Source organism: Anopheles nili, chromosome 3 (assembly GCF_943737925.1).
Source record: "Anopheles nili chromosome 3, idAnoNiliSN_F5_01, whole genome shotgun sequence".
Lineage (NCBI taxonomy): Eukaryota > Metazoa > Arthropoda > Insecta > Diptera > Culicidae > Anopheles > Anopheles nili.
Genome location: NC_071292.1, coordinates 21,130,583 through 21,145,752, shown reverse-complemented (window position 1 = coordinate 21,145,752; position 15,170 = coordinate 21,130,583). Strand labels below are relative to the sequence as shown.

Here is a 15,170-nt window from a genome sequence, read left to right as displayed (position 1 = left end):
GATGAACGCTGTTTTTGGCGAACGAAATTTTTCACCGTCGAGATGCAGCTTACCGAGTAAAGTAACAGGGTCGCAGGAAATGTAGCAGGCTATCGTGCCGGCACACCGTCTCTCGCTCGCACATACAGAAGGAATGATATGGATCGGTCGATGGAGAAAACGGGATCGTGTGGTCTGCGAGCAGCGTGGTGAAAGCGAGAGAGAAGCTGTACGATAAGCGCCAGGGCCAGATGAGCGCTTATCGGCAGAGCAAATGAGAGCATGAAGTGAGCTGAACGAGACGAAGTGATTGATATAGACTACCCAATCAAGGTCGGCATGAGCGCTTATGTGAGAAAGAGATCGAAGATTCACCCGCACGTGATTAGTGAAATAAAGCTTTGAAACATGAACGCCTGGTATCCGAACTGCGCACAATGCCACAAATGTTCGATCATCGGTATTCGCCTTTTTTGCTCTGCGATGCCGATTCGAGAATGGTGCGCGCGTGGATGGACTTGTTGTTGTTGGATGTTGATCCCTTCCATTTCGTTGCATTTTTTTATTCCCACCCTCAATTAAAAACCGAGATCTTAATGATTTTATTTTTGAGTTTTTTTTATTAAAACATATCGACGCTTATCCCAATGGAACTGGGAAGTTTTTCGTTACAATTGCAGCTGTGGAATTCATTTCTGCGCGCGTTCAGTGATTTATTGCTGGAAGGTATTTTTCTCACGATTCCCAGCGATTAGGAACCAGTTGCAGTTAGGAATAAACTTATCGTCTCATCCGTGACGCTTCGTTCGCTTTCAACGAGACGATCTGCTCATTAAAATGAAATAATAAAGAAGCAAATCACGCAGCTTCACATACTAGCATTTTTTAGATGCTATCTTACGCAATTAGCAATGCTAACGATCAGACGATGGAGTACGATGGTGATATTCAGTTGTGGTAATAAATGGAAACACATAAGAAAGAAACTCATAAAATACAATGCGCAATGCGCTTTTTATTAAATAATTTTAAGTTTTAAATGATGCATTGTTAACACCTTAAAACATTATTCGTTTTCCCCGTTTTCTTTGATTTGATTGTTTAATAGTTAAACATTTCGGTAACCCAATCATCGCAGTGTTGTAGAACCTCTCGATAGCAAAAAATGCAACACAATGCTGCAGATACGATACTAACCAGGCGTCTCCATATAGCACGACTGCATGACCATAGACATAACACCAGAACACGTACAAGTACGGTAAACATTAAGGATGTTTGATGGAAAGCTTTTGTATCGAAGAATATCAACTTTTATTGTTATTACAATACACTCAAGCAAGCGAAAAAAAAATTAAAGAAAACTAATAAAGTACTTTAAATGCTCCAACTGTCCAACTGCATATGTACATGAACCGGTCCGGATTCCAATCGTTGCACCAACCGAATCGATCAACCAGACCTAATCAAAGATTTCATGAGTTTGTAAATGGATCTCCTCAAGAAATACTCCAATTAGCTCTGATCGCTCGCCGGTACAGAGATGAGCCAAAACCCGCTGTTAACTATCACTCTTGAACTGTTCACTTCCGTATCACAACTAGGGTCGCTTTTTACAGGGATGCCTAAAACTACCAGCTGGCACTTTGCACCGCACAAGCGATCGTTGCAATCGATCTTGCCGCGGCACGAGCCGGGCACACACTGGCTAGCAGACGCGCCCATCGATCGGAAGTAACCTCTTCCGAGCCTGGAAAACCGAGAAACCCCTTGCTGCTGGCGGGGAAAGAAAATCGGCGAAAGGGAAAGAAAATGAATGAAAAAGAAACCCCCTTCCCAAGGAGGAAAACATTATCATTCGCAACGGAGAAAAGCTCGCACACCGTGCCAGGGGAGAAAGATGGAAAGCGCTGGAAAAAGAGCAAGAAAAAAAAATTAGAAACACACAAAATCAGAATACAATGTCCACGCTCTCTTTAGCCCTGGCTTCCGGCAGCGACGTTTTCTTCGAGGAAACAGGAAAACCGGCCGTGAGAAGCCGCTGCTGGGGTCGTTTTCTTCTTAACGGGAGCTGCTGCTATCTATCAAGAACTTATTAACACAACGATCGCCGACGGCGACGGTGGGGATCAGATTCGCTACCGCTTGCCTGTGAAGGGAAAGAAGGAATTAAAACAAGGGAAAAGAGAGAGAAAGAGAGAGAGAGAGAGTTAAAAAAATCACAAAGATTCGTCAGAACGCAGCAATAAGTCAAGCGCATCGTAATGGGCTCACCTTCGGCCATTTTTGTGTTGTTCCCACGGTGGGGTAAAATAATTTAATCTCCACAATTCCCCAGCTCCGGCGGGGTTTGGTGTGAAGGGAGAACCGATGCGTAAGTCGTCGCGCATCTCGTTTTAATGCGAACAAACGCTGCGCCAAATGGGTTCACCCCCCAATTTAACCCCACACTCCCTCGCCACAACAACGCGTCTCACGCGAGAGCTGTTGATTATCACCGGGACCCGGCTTCGTTGTCGTCGTGACCCTGCTCCTGTTCCGCGGGTGCAGTTCCAGGGTTTGCCAGGTTTTCACCCTCGTGTGGCTTCTGCGCTGCAACGGGTGTCTTTTGTTTCCGGACGGATCGCTTCGGACGGTGGGAACTGGACGGATTTGGTTCCCGCGGAAATCACGGCACCGTAACGCCAGAGAGACATCTTCCGATCGGTGGCCTAGCCTGCGCTCGACCACCACGGCACGTTCCGGATGGGGATGGGAACGGACACGTTTTACTTCCGATTGTATTATAATTGTGCCGGGTTTCACCCTTTGGGGGCGCATAATCGTGCACGGCTTCCACGGAGGACATTCCACTCTGCTGGAGAGCTGGATTAGTAATTCTAGATCAGGTTAGGGCCGCTCGTTCCTTATTCCCGTATCTTGCTCCCTTTTCTAGCCTTGAAACGAATGCTGGGAAAGAAGCAGTGAAACATTTTTATTATACTCTATATTTTTTTTCTTCACCCAGCGGAGACGCGCCTCCTGTCCGACATTGTTGTCTGGCCGATCGGTGTGAAACCTTAGCTCTCCCGAAGGTTAAAGTCTCGAACAGGGGGGACGACGCACTCGCACTACCAACGTTCATAGATAATTTATCCATTTCTTTCACGGGCAGCCCCCAAACGCCACGCGATAGGTGTCGCTTGCTATCCTGATGCTCAGTGTTTCTCAACATCACCCCGGAGCAGGCCCTTTTGTTTCGTATCTGCATCAGATTTTCACTTTGGAATCGAGGATGGGCTTCAGTTTTCGGTAGTAATCATAATAAAGGTGTATATTTACATGTATAATTCATTAGGTTTGCTTATAATTAACGCCTGCGGTGCCTCTTGTATCTCGTGTATTTTCTTTCCCCTTTCTTAGTAACTTTTCTTCTCTGTTGCTCTGTTACTTCCTTTTTCTTCCATGGAATGCTCTTGTTTAGTGCATCAATTCCATTGTGTTTTTTCTCTCCCTACTTCTTACTATTTCTTCCATCCCATTCAGTTCCATCCTATCACAAAACCCGCTTGGTGGCGTAGGTTTGGAGATGGGCTTTTCTTGATTCATTATTTTCTTTTCTCTAAACTGGTTACCCCCGTGATAAACTTGAAGTGTGCTTTTTTTTTAGATTTTTGCGCTCCCTTATTAGCACACCGTGAGTTCGTCGACTTATAAAACAATTAACTTCACTTTGCGCTCACATAGCTTTCCCGTCATTATTGGTTTCTTTAAAAACGGAATTATGCGCTCGGTTTCTCTCTCTCTTTTTGTTTTCCCACGGTGCATTAATGCCGCCAGAAGGAAAAGAAGCGGCATTGATTTATGGAACCGAACTCATCGACCCATCTTCGTGTCCTCGACCTCGACGTAACTTTGGTGGCATCGCGAGAGATATCTCTTCTTTACAGGCTAAAATAATCTCACGGGTTATAATCTGTCATGCGATGCCGAGTTTGGTTCGAGCAGTAGTACTTTGAACCATCAGCAAAAGCAGACCAACTCGGTCGTTGGGAACCATCGACTCTCGAACGAATAAATCATGCGACTACCGGCGGGTAAAATAATGTTTAAAAATAGAGCATCACCACAAGATGAGACCCGTGGCAAGGAGAGATAGCATAAAATATAGTTTTAACGTGGAATAAACATCCACGTTAATGTGCTCTGTTTCTCTCTTGCTCACTCTCTGCGTTTGTATAATAAATATCGACTGCGCTGCTTTTGTAGTTTCGTACTATTCGTATAAGCAGTGGCTCTTTCATTCGTTGCATCGTTTATAATATATATCTATCTTTGCGTTTGTATATATATATATAAATCTCTAAAAATATGTCTTTTTTGTTTTCAAGTGCATTGTTTATCGTTTTTTACTCGAGCCCCAGTTATGTAGCTGCAATGCACAACAGCCCTCGCTTTACTAGATAACCGAATTAGAGTGCACTTTTCTTACGTTCATTTTTTTTAAATAACGTTGGTATAGCTATACACACCGTATATTGGAGAACGTTATCTCGTTTGATTCGTCCACGTTCCCAACATAGAGAGAGAGAGAGATAAAGAATCAGTTTTACATTCATATTTACAAGCTAAAATACAAACATGACGTACTCGTGCAAGATTGCAACAAAACGCATTCACTTGACAGCCCGAGTGGTATAACGCAACCAGTTTACACCATTTTAATTTATCTCCATGGAGACGCCTGGTACCGCGTGTGACATATTTCAATTTCTTAATCGCACGAAAATAAAATGACAAGAGAAAGCAGGATGAGAAAAACAAACTCGGAACAGATAGGTTGATGATCGAGCTAGTGTAATCCCAGGGAAGAATATAATACATGATAAAAAAAGTATTGCATATAAAATAAGGTCAAAAAGAGATCGTTGTAGAAACGTTACAGAAGTAAGAGAAGAAATGTTCAAAATTGCTACACACCTATAGAGAGGTTACGATCAATGGTTACGAGCTGCCGTTAAGCTATATTCACAAATGAATAATGTATTCTAGAAACTATCATGCTAATCAGTGCTCCTAATACTGTGCAACAATTATTCTTCGCTCGAGTAAGGGCGTGAACTGAATTTAATTATACAGATACATTAATATACACACTGCGAATAGGTCCGCACTCGTTAACGATAAGAAAAGCATCGAATCATATGAAGAGTAAAGCAATGAACCTAAAGCTTAAAACCCGTCATCCATTGGTTTATGCAATTGATGCACCACAAGTTCGAACTGCAACAAAAACTAATACAAATCTCGAATGCAAATACCCGGCTTTGGTTTAAGCATTCCGTACCTTTAGTGGCTTTCGTTTGATGCTCTTTGCAAATCAGCTTCGCAGTGAGTCAGCAGCGACGATTCATTTGAATTGAATACACTGATTAATGCAAAATAGCAACACATGGAAGCAGAAAAGAAAATAAATTTCATTACACCTCGCGAAGGGGTGCATCATGCAATTTTATTCCATACACCAGCAATTACGTATGCCCCCTAACACTATTCTCCGGGTCGAGATGGATGTGAGAAAAATCGTAAATTCAACAAGCCCAGTACCTAGTATGGCTTGTTGTAGATTAAGAAAATGTATACATCAACAGCATCAAAGCTGGGTGTGCTAGCTCACTTACAAATGGGGTCGAGGTGGTATTAACCAATGTGCAAAGGTTTATGAATCCGATGGGCGATCACTCTCAATATTGAAGATCAAATCTCAAACTCATATTCTCTACATTCGTTTACATTTAATTCTCGTTAATTTTGTACCTCCTTTGCATTAGAGCTTTAGTGAACACTGATGTTGAACAATAAACAGAATTCAAATTGTGTCCCAGTCGTTGAAATAAATAGCCGTTAAAAATAAGAATTTCTTGGCAAGTGTGCCGTTACGAATATCACTCTTAATTTGGATATGTTCGTTGAAACACTGCACATTCTATCAACAAATTTTAATATTAAAATGGACAGCTCGAACCAGCGACGCAAGAACCCAATTGCCTCAGAAGTTGTCTTTATAGTTCCAGTTGCTTAAAAAGTTAGAATTTTCAGTTCAACAAAATTCTTTGTTATAAAACTGAAATGTCTTCCCCAATATTGCATGTTGATTCATTCTACATAATAATCCCTAAAAACTAAGAACATTGAAACTTATTACCGTTTTCCAACAACAAATCACTTCGATGATTAACAAAATACTGTTGGAACGTAATCCTTTGAACCTTAATGTAAGGTGCAGGAATAGTTCGTTTTTTCCTTTCGATTGCAATCGATTTTTGTTGATTTGGAAGCGGTCTAGAGTAGTGTGTTCGAGAAACTATTGTGCATCGTGGTATGTGACGTTTCACCAGTCATTCAAATAAATACATTTTTGTAGTACCTGCCACTATAGAACCATTTCGCTTATCCACACTCCGCACATTCCACTTCCTTACTATCGCTACTTTAAACGAGCTTGATCGCTTGAGGTCTCGTGTTTTGCTTTTTACATATTTCCATTTCTTCGGTATTAGGGATCACGGAGGGCCTCTCATAGGCCCTGGTCTTGGTGTTACGGTAACCCGCCACCGTGGGAACTCCAGCTTACGTCCGCAATGGATGGTAACGTCCCAGCGGCCGGGCCACCAGGCTGGTTAACCACCGGAGTTCCGCTGCTGTTGTTACTGCTGTTGCTGTTATTACTGTTCGCGTTTGCCACTGCCAGGGTGCCGGTTGACCCCCGACGGAGGACATCTTCCGCGCCTGGACATGGTGGCCTAGGTCCCGGCTCGGGCGTGTACGTGAACGTAAGACCGGTCGCGTAGATAATTCCGTCGTTACGCACCAACGAGATAGGCACTTGCGTAGGCTGACGAACCTGCAGGATAGAACACACAGCAGAAAGAAGAACAAAAAGAAAAAATGAAACATTTTAAGCCTCAAGAAAAGATGTTTTTATTATTTGAACAGCGAACTATTGTAGCGCATAGTCATGGGAAAATGGTTTCTTGATGAGCATGACAATAAATGCGAAATATGCTTACCGCACTGGTACTTTTTTTCCTCATTCACAAACAATTCATTCATTTCATTTCCCATCGCTTTTGTTAAAAGCTGCATTTAAACCCATTCGATAAGTGTAAAGTCAAATTTCCAAAAGTCAATTAGTAATTCAATAAAACGAAAAAAAAAAACACTGGATACAGGCCAGTTGCAAATTAGTAAATCAGAGTAAGTATATAATCACCTACAAGTTTGCGATGCGCAACCGTAGTAGAACAGTTGGTTGTAAATGACAAGTACAGCCAGCATTAACTTCCTACCAGGCAGCAGCAGTTTTATGCTAAAAATAACAAAACATCATCCCAGCAATCATTGCACTCGGTGCCTAGTACAGTACTACTACTGCGACGCCGCTATAGCAACAGGTACCTGCTGTTATTAAATCGATAATGTCAAAACAACGGAGCTCGGTGCGAACGGCCCGTCCTAGACGCAACCCACACCGAATCATAGCGGAGTAAGTGGCAGTAAAAAAGTACATTCCGGATAGAGGACGACACACTCAGGCCGCCAGTAAACGTGGCGGGATATCGGTGGCTGGTTCTCAAGATTTCCACCAAAGGAAAGCCGAGTCGGAAAGAAAAACGACCACCCGTAGCTTACGAAGCGCTGCGGTTCAAGATATTTCCGTGAAAGTAACGCAGACGAGTCAAGGTTTCGAATTCATTAGACGTCTTTTTCCCGTGGTAAAGTAAACAGGCGCTTTTCCAACAACATCCTAGCTCGACTATTGTAGCGCTGCGCCACTCGTGCGCTTGTGATTGTGCGAAACGAGAAGCATATAATCTGTTATGAATTTTTGATTTCTTTCCCAACTTTGTCGAGAAGGAAAACGACGTCGGGTTGCACGCGACAACTCCTTCGCTTCGTTCGTGCTTGAGGTCTTTACTCTCGTCCACGTTGCCGCAGCTAACGACGCGATAGAAGCTTTTATATTTGCTTCCTCTGAGGTGCAATGCTCGCACCGTTCATCCCGCGCGGTACGAGGCGAAGAAGTGTAAAGAAAAAAACAACCGGAAGTGGGTTTTCTTGTGGTACTGTTCGCCGTGTCGCGTGAGAAAATCTTCCCTTATGCGAAGAACAATAGAACATAATTAGTGCTCCAGGATAGGCTGTTGCTAGAGCTGCGAACGCGACGACGACGTTAGCACACACCGACCGATAAACGCACGTAACCGAACGCGTCAAACGAAACAAAATGGATGACATTTTCGGCAAGAAAAAGGAGGTCGTCCCCATACTGGACCTCTCTAAGTCAACCGCAACATCGAAGGAGGAGTTCAAGCGGATGATTGAGAAAGTCCCGGACTACAAGATGCGCCCGATAAAGGTGCGCTCGGACGAGATCCGGTTCAAGGAGAAGGAGTACGGGTTCAAGATGCAGAAAAAAGAAATGCGGATGCTGATGAAGAACGGTGGTGAACGGGATAAGCTATACGCCTACATGGACCCGATACCGGGCGAGATGCGTAATCTCGTCATCATGGAACTGTGCAGTGTCCCGATCGACTGGAAGATGCTCACGAGCCAACGGCCGAAAACGAAGGTAGAGGAGGATTACTTCAGCAAGTAAGCATCCATCCAACAGCTCCTGTGTAATGTTAACCAACAGAACAGAAACTTATAAAACAACTATGCCACATTCTTTCAGATTGGTGGAACTAGGCAAGCTGCAGATCAAAACCATCCAGCGGGACAAACGGGAGAACCAACTTGCCACATCGGTGCGTAAGGTGAAAAATCGCTCCGGGATCATCGAGTCACGCGTGTTCACCTGCAACGAGTGCATGGAGGAGTTTTGCAATGGTAAAACCTGCGCCGATTTCAACTACGATCTGTACACGCGTATCGTACCAAAGGTGCCTCTGTTGAAGACAAACTCACAGCAACAGCTGTCGTTAAACGGACTCGACGGGGGCGGCACGGGAGCCGGTGCCGGACGAATGCTGGGGGATCTGCACCAAAAGAGCATCGACAGTGGCAGCGGCACCGGTGGTGGTGGTGGCGGGAAAAAGGGTCGTAAGGGAGCCCGGAAAAAGGCGTCCAAATCGAAGGCAAAATCAGTTGAGGTGGCCGATGACGAAGGCAATCAGACAGCCGGGACGACCGGAAGTGCGCCGGGGGCTATCGGGGGAGGTGGTAAGAAGAAGGGAAAACGGGCGTCACGTAGCAAAACACCTCCGAAGGCGAAATCGATTGAAAAGTAATCAAAGCACCGTCGTTCCGGAACCCACTCTAGAAGACTAGCAAAACGATGGGCGCCCTCTAGCGGCTGGTTTGAGATGGAGTTTGTTTTGGGTTTTACTTTTGGTGCTCATTTTGTAAGCCGCGTCCGAATGGAAAGCAGACAGCACGTACCCCACGCATATTCCATGCCGGGCGATTTTCCGAGTAATTCCCAGGCGAGTACAGAGCATTGCTTCGAACAATCAGTTGATAGAGAAAAAATAAATTCAACGAAACGTAACGAAAAAACAACATTGTACGCGCGGGAGGATGCTCTCGCAGAAATCAGTGCAAAAATCATGCCGCATTGCGTGAATTGTCGAAAAAAAAAACGGATAACATAATAAAGAAACTAATTTAAATCATCGAAACGAACACCCGCATTGCGTTTTAGTTAAATACTAGTTCCCCAAATAATATAGGGGAAACTTGAGGAAAAATCGTTCACCGAGTATAAAACTCTAGTTTGAGATGTTATCCGTAAAACGCATCCTTCAGCGTTTCAATAACAAAAGCGTTATCAGTTGAATTTTATCTACACAGCTGTGGGTCGCAGAAGAAACTTAACTTCAACTGCATTCAATGCTTTCGAAGCGCCTGTGGTGATTTACAGCCACCGGAAATGGTGTATTTTGCATCTTGCTATCTCGATGTCGCCGTTGCAAGTGTCACGTCACACGGACAGATACGATGAGTGACACACAGCCGTGTATGAGAATGTAAAAAAAATGCTATAGACAAGCGATACATCTTTGTGAGTCAAACTACCGCTTATTGAATGCATAGACGCTACAACAACCAGTGAAGTCAACGTCAGACGACGTCAGATGATAATGCAGTTGCACCATTTGCCGTAGGGCAATTTTCGCCTGCGAATTGTGGAAACCCAGTTGGTGCTTTATCAGCACATCCTACTCACCCATGACCATTCACCGCGGAACTGCGAAATGTCCGGCACAACGCAGAGCAACGATTCAGCGCACCGGTACATCGTTTCCGCTTCAACATCCCCAAACCAGGCTTGCAGCGAGGGCGTAAAGTTGTCACCGGTGATCTCCAACATCGCCACGTCAGCTCCACCGTTTAGGTGCAGCGAATTGACGATCGGAACGGGCGTCACGGGCGTTCGGACTGGACCCATACCCTCGTAGAACTGATACTCGGCCTTATCGGTGGAAATGATCGTCCAGCAGGCGCCATCGTTGATCATCTCTTTGTTCGGTTCCTTCGGGCATGGAGACGCCTGGAATTGTATGATCTTTTCCTGTGACAGGCAGAGGTACATCCGTTCCGTATCCTTCATGTGGAAGGCGCACTTGTGCAGCTGTGACACTGGATCGTCCGCTTCCAGCAGCGCCATTTGTTTGTCCACTTTACGTATCACCAACCGTGGCAGGGCCATTCCTGTTACCGAACAGACGAGCTTTACCGTCGCACCGTAGTGAACGTACCCATCGCGAACCTGCACCAGGAATTGGAAAAGAAAACAGCTTGTTAGTTTTTATCCTGGAGAGCAAATTGAGCTGCATCCTTCGATGCTTAGCTCCTTAATGACGTACCTGAAACTCCTCCGATTCGCTCTCGTTGTCATCCAGCAGGTGGATCGTGAAGGCACCCCATTGCGTCGAGCTGGCGTGGAAGTGGCCATCCTCCACGTGCAGGTATCGCGTTGAGACGGTTTGCGAACGCAACCGGTTAAAAAGTGCCACCTTGGTGCCACTTGCGATGCAAAGGTCGGCATTTTTCAGCGATTGTTTCTTCTTCGACGGTTTCGATATCACCTTGATGCGTTTTGACTGGAACACGCCGATATCGTGCCCGCTACCGTAGAACATCTTCACCGACAGCATGAAGTGCTTCCGTTTGTCCGAGTCCGAGATGAACAGCGTTTTGGCCGCGCAGTACTGCTTCTGGTTGTTCAGATCGAGCGGTTGCATCTCCTGCTCGGGACTGCCGATTCCGATGAAGGCACAGAGTTGGGTGGACTGTTCACTTTCGCCTCGGCGCAACATCTGCTCCTTGCGCAACCGCCAGCCTTCACCGAACAGGTAGATGCAGGGTGGCGGACAGAAGAAGCGCTTTTCGTTACCGTAGGATTTTTGGGCGACCTGTAAGGAGTAGCGTTTTGTGATAAGTGCAATGGATTTACTATACAATTATTTTAGGTTTGAGCTAATTTCTATTTTGTCTTGAGTTTGAATTTCAATCTAATGAGCACGAATACGCACGAATTAGGCGATGTTAAGGAATCATATACACGGGAACGGGAAACGCTCTTAACAAATATGCTAACACAATTAGCATGATGGATGTCGTATTCCTTTACGCAAAATAAATTCCACATAAACCACGGTTCAGCATGAAACGAATCTACGGAAAGTGCGTTCCCAAAAAAGAAGAAAATTCCTCCGAGATTGTATTTACGCTGGCTACATGTTAACGCATGTAGCAAGCAAAGAAATGGCCCAACATAGCAAACGCTCAACATCCGCACGCGCTGCCGTACGGTCGGTGGTAAATCGTAGGCCGGTTTGTAAATCGCCCGTCGCAGTTTTAATGCACCATCGCCGGGGTCCATCGCTTAATTCAATCAACTCAATCTAATGTCATTTCCTTCGATAAAAGTTTTTCAGCTCTTCATCTAGCGTGTGCGCTTTTTTATTCACTTTTTTCTTCTGTTTCATGCCCACTGCTCTTCCTCGTCTTTCTCTGGATTCCCAATCTGTTGGGTCGGATCTCACCTAATCTTCCTGTTTCTCACGCTTCCGCGATGCCCGGGCGCACTTCCCATGGCCATGACGATCCACGGCACGAAACGCGGAGATAATTTGCCGCCATTATAAATGTATGATCTTTGCAGGGGTCGGGAAAAAGACCAACAGAAACAGCTAACTGTCCCCCCGCGGGGCCGTGATTAGCGCGTGGGGAATTATTTTCCCATCTTGAAGCCCCAGTATGTTGCGGGACGGCACATTTCCTTCAAAAGATTTCGTCACAAAGGCGACACTCTCTGTACTTCGCGACCGAAAATTCCACACAAAATAAAGCAGGGAAATTAAACATCGATTTTACGAACGTTATCCCGTTTTCCAGTCGGCTTTTTTTTATTTCCTCACTTGTTCACTTCTCAAGTGGTTGCCACCAAAATGGTTAAGCATTCCAGCCGAATTCCACCGGCTTTATCTACAACGTCCGTGAGGATGGTGACCAAACGAAAAGTTCGATAGTTAAATCAACCACTTTACACCGATAGAGAGGCGCGCTAGAGCTGGCCAAAGGTGCAGTGATTGTTTAACTTACCACCGCTCGCAGTTCCGTCTAGTGTTTTTTCGCCATTATCCGAAGATCGAAATTCGATTCTGTCCGTGTCTTGCTTCTTCTCTCGACCAAAACGCAGACGGTACGGATCCGATGTGGTTTGTTAGGATTTTCCCACCGTTGGGAGGGCATTAAAATCGATCTCGCTGCTCCCTCCACAGGGGGGCTCTGCTTTACGTGATCGGTAATTGTTGGAATCATTTTCACTTTTCTTTTTCGTTCCTCTCGCAGCTTCTTCGTAGATCGCTGTGGTTTCATCAGAGCTGATTTGACGGACACATCAGCTGGACCTGATCAGCTTCGATGGAAGGGCAAGTAGGAACGAGCAGGAACCCAAAGCGTGGAAAACGTTTCCCTCTGTTCATGGTTCCTGTAAGCTCGGATAAATGGACCGGATTGTCGGTAAATTCGCAAAACCACCATTTGATCAAGACAGATCACACTGACGCTGACTGCTCTCGATCATACTTCCTCCGAGCAACGACAATTGAGTTTGTGAGCGCTTTTTTTTTCTCCGGTATTGAAAAGCATACTTTCAAACGCCGCGAAAGTATTGGTCTGGAATGTTTGTCCAGCAAGGGAAAATTAGAAAAAAAATTATACATCGCTTTCGCGGGATTTAGAGTTGATTGCATTATGTTTAAAAGCGCCCCATCTCACACGTGTTTGACGCCCCTCCCGAGAGACCCAACACTTTTGGGGTTTTTTTCGTTGATATTTTCCCACGCTGGGCACTTTTGTGAATCGTGGCGCACATCGACAGATTTTGTCCATTTTGACACGCTCCCGACCCACAAACCTGTCCCTCTCGAAAGATGTTTCGTTAGCTGGTCACTACAACCCTTCACCGGGTATATCTCAACACGACCCGTTGGCACGCTCTTCTACTTTTCTTTTTCCGTCGAGAAATCGATGCCGCGTCGAGACGCTTTTGGAGTTTTTTTTTCAAACTGCAAAATCAATCATAACCTTCTCTTTGCCCTTCCTTCTGGGAACACCCCGAGAGCGTCGACCACATCCATAAATCGATTTTGAGATGACAAACCTATTTCTAGTGGACTTCCTCTCGCTATAGCGATCACCAACGTCTCCCGCGCCCAGGGGACACTCAGCTGGGCGTTTCCGAATCAACGGAACGGAAATGAAGCTGGAAAGATAACGGCGAGAGGAAACGGCGATGTCCGACAAAATTGAAAAAAATAATAATAATAAAATCAACTCAAAATGTTAATTAGCAGAGCGCAGCTAACAGCCAAAATTGAATGTGCGGCGCTAACGGCACCAGGGAGGCTCGCGGAAACTAGGTAACCTCCGGTGAAACGGTAGCACGATGGCACGAGTAAAAGTAAATAAATTACAAGTTTCACGAATGTTCAAATAAATTACCCGTACGTAGCTTTGTTTTGTGCGTTAACGAGGTTTCTACAAGAATCGAACGTCAGCACACAAGCCAACAAGGCGCTGCGAAATCGCTATTGATGGCGAAATTTGGCCAGTTTTGATCACATCACCAGCATTAGTCGGACCGGTCTAAAACAAAAGCAAACCCAAAAACAGGTGATCGTGGGAACTAGCCGTCTTTTGAGGCCGGGTCCCAACACCAGGAAATCCGGCCGGTTTCCAATCGGCCCTATATCTATGGCGGTCCCAGGCGGATGGAGAAATAGGAAAAAAATCATTAAAAACGAATCATCCACAACCATGATGGTCGTTCGAAATGGGAGCTATCTCGACGAGAGGACGTGGAATAGAGAGGTTGGTTGACCAGCGGAAGAGCGGAAAATGCATGATTGACGGTTTACTAACGGATCACGGCGATGATCTTGGGGAAAAGATCATCTCGGGTTGGTTCGGCGCGTTTCAAGCAGGTGGGCAGAAAAATACGACCCACCGTGGCGGGGGAAAACATGGCCAGTATGGGGGAGAAACGAGCGCAATGGAGACGAAATCGGAAAAACCACCCGTCGCGGAATTAAAACACCAATCCGAGGGCACTTTGACCGAGGCCTGGTCAAGAACATTAGCGGAGTGGCATCCCCACAAACGATAATTACCTTCGCATGCAGTATAACAATGACCATGTTGTTGCGATCGCGGAGATACTTTTCCATCGCCTCCCGCGTCAACCGCCGTTCCTCGATCTGACTGCGGAAGATGGGTGATGTCGTAGGGCCCATACCGGGTGCACCGTTGTTATTAGCGGCCACCGGAATGACGGCTCCGCCGGCACCTAGACGAGGCAGCAGCGCTCCTCCACCGCCGTGGTGGGTTGGTGGGCTCGGTGGGGCCTGCCCGTACCCCGGTATGCCGTATTGATGGGGCATGTTTGGTTCCGTCTTCGATCGATCGTCCGCGAATCGCTTCCACAGGACGGTTCCGTGGTTGCTCCGATTGGCGGTGCACTTTTTCGCCAAACGTTGTCCTTTCCTGTGGACCACCGATGGCCTTTTCGTGCGCTTGGAATGTGTTTTTTAATCCAAGTTGGCCTTGGAATGTGTGCGTTTCAAATGTCCTTATGCATTTCACTTGACATTTCGGCGTGTTTAATGGAATCAGCGACACGACAGCTACTCTGGATC

At 45.7% G+C, this 15,170-nt stretch overlaps 2 protein-coding genes across 2 annotated transcripts; one reads left to right on the top strand and one right to left on the bottom strand.

Moving 5' to 3' along the window:
• Nucleotides 1-6,556: 6,556 nt before the first annotated feature.
• LOC128727510 (recombining binding protein suppressor of hairless) lies at nt 6,557-14,915 on the bottom strand. Its single transcript, XM_053821429.1, has 4 exons — nt 14,646-14,915; nt 10,833-11,381; nt 10,193-10,735; nt 6,557-6,862 (listed from the first exon to the last, which is right to left on the bottom strand). The coding sequence occupies exons 1-4, from the start codon at nt 14,913-14,915 to the stop codon at nt 6,557-6,559; spliced, it is 1,668 nt and encodes a 555-aa protein (XP_053677404.1).
• Nucleotides 8,246-9,254, top strand: LOC128727511 (uncharacterized). Its single transcript, XM_053821430.1, has 2 exons — nt 8,246-8,616; nt 8,699-9,254. The coding sequence occupies exons 1-2, from the start codon at nt 8,246-8,248 to the stop codon at nt 9,252-9,254; spliced, it is 927 nt and encodes a 308-aa protein (XP_053677405.1).
• Nucleotides 14,916-15,170: the final 255 nt, after the last annotated feature.

What these genes read in the sequence shown, in the direction of transcription:
- LOC128727511 (XM_053821430.1), top strand. Translation starts at nt 8,246, where the DNA reads ATGGATGACATTTTCGGCAAGAAAAAGGAGGTCGTCCCCATACTGGAC. An exon ending in GAGGAGGATTACTTCAGCAA is followed by an intron (nt 8,617 to 8,698) that starts GTAAGCATCCAT and finishes ACATTCTTTCAG; the next exon opens with ATTGGTGGAACTAGGCAAGC.
- LOC128727510 (XM_053821429.1), bottom strand. Translation starts at nt 14,915, where the DNA reads ATGCCCCATCAATACGGCATACCGGGGTACGGGCAGGCCCCACCGAGC. An exon ending in TTGTTATACTGCATGCGAAG is followed by an intron (nt 11,382 to 14,645) that starts GTAATTATCGTT and finishes TACTCCTTACAG; the next exon opens with GTCGCCCAAAAATCCTACGG. An exon ending in GCGAATCGGAGGAGTTTCAG is followed by an intron (nt 10,736 to 10,832) that starts GTACGTCATTAA and finishes TTCCTGGTGCAG; the next exon opens with GTTCGCGATGGGTACGTTCA.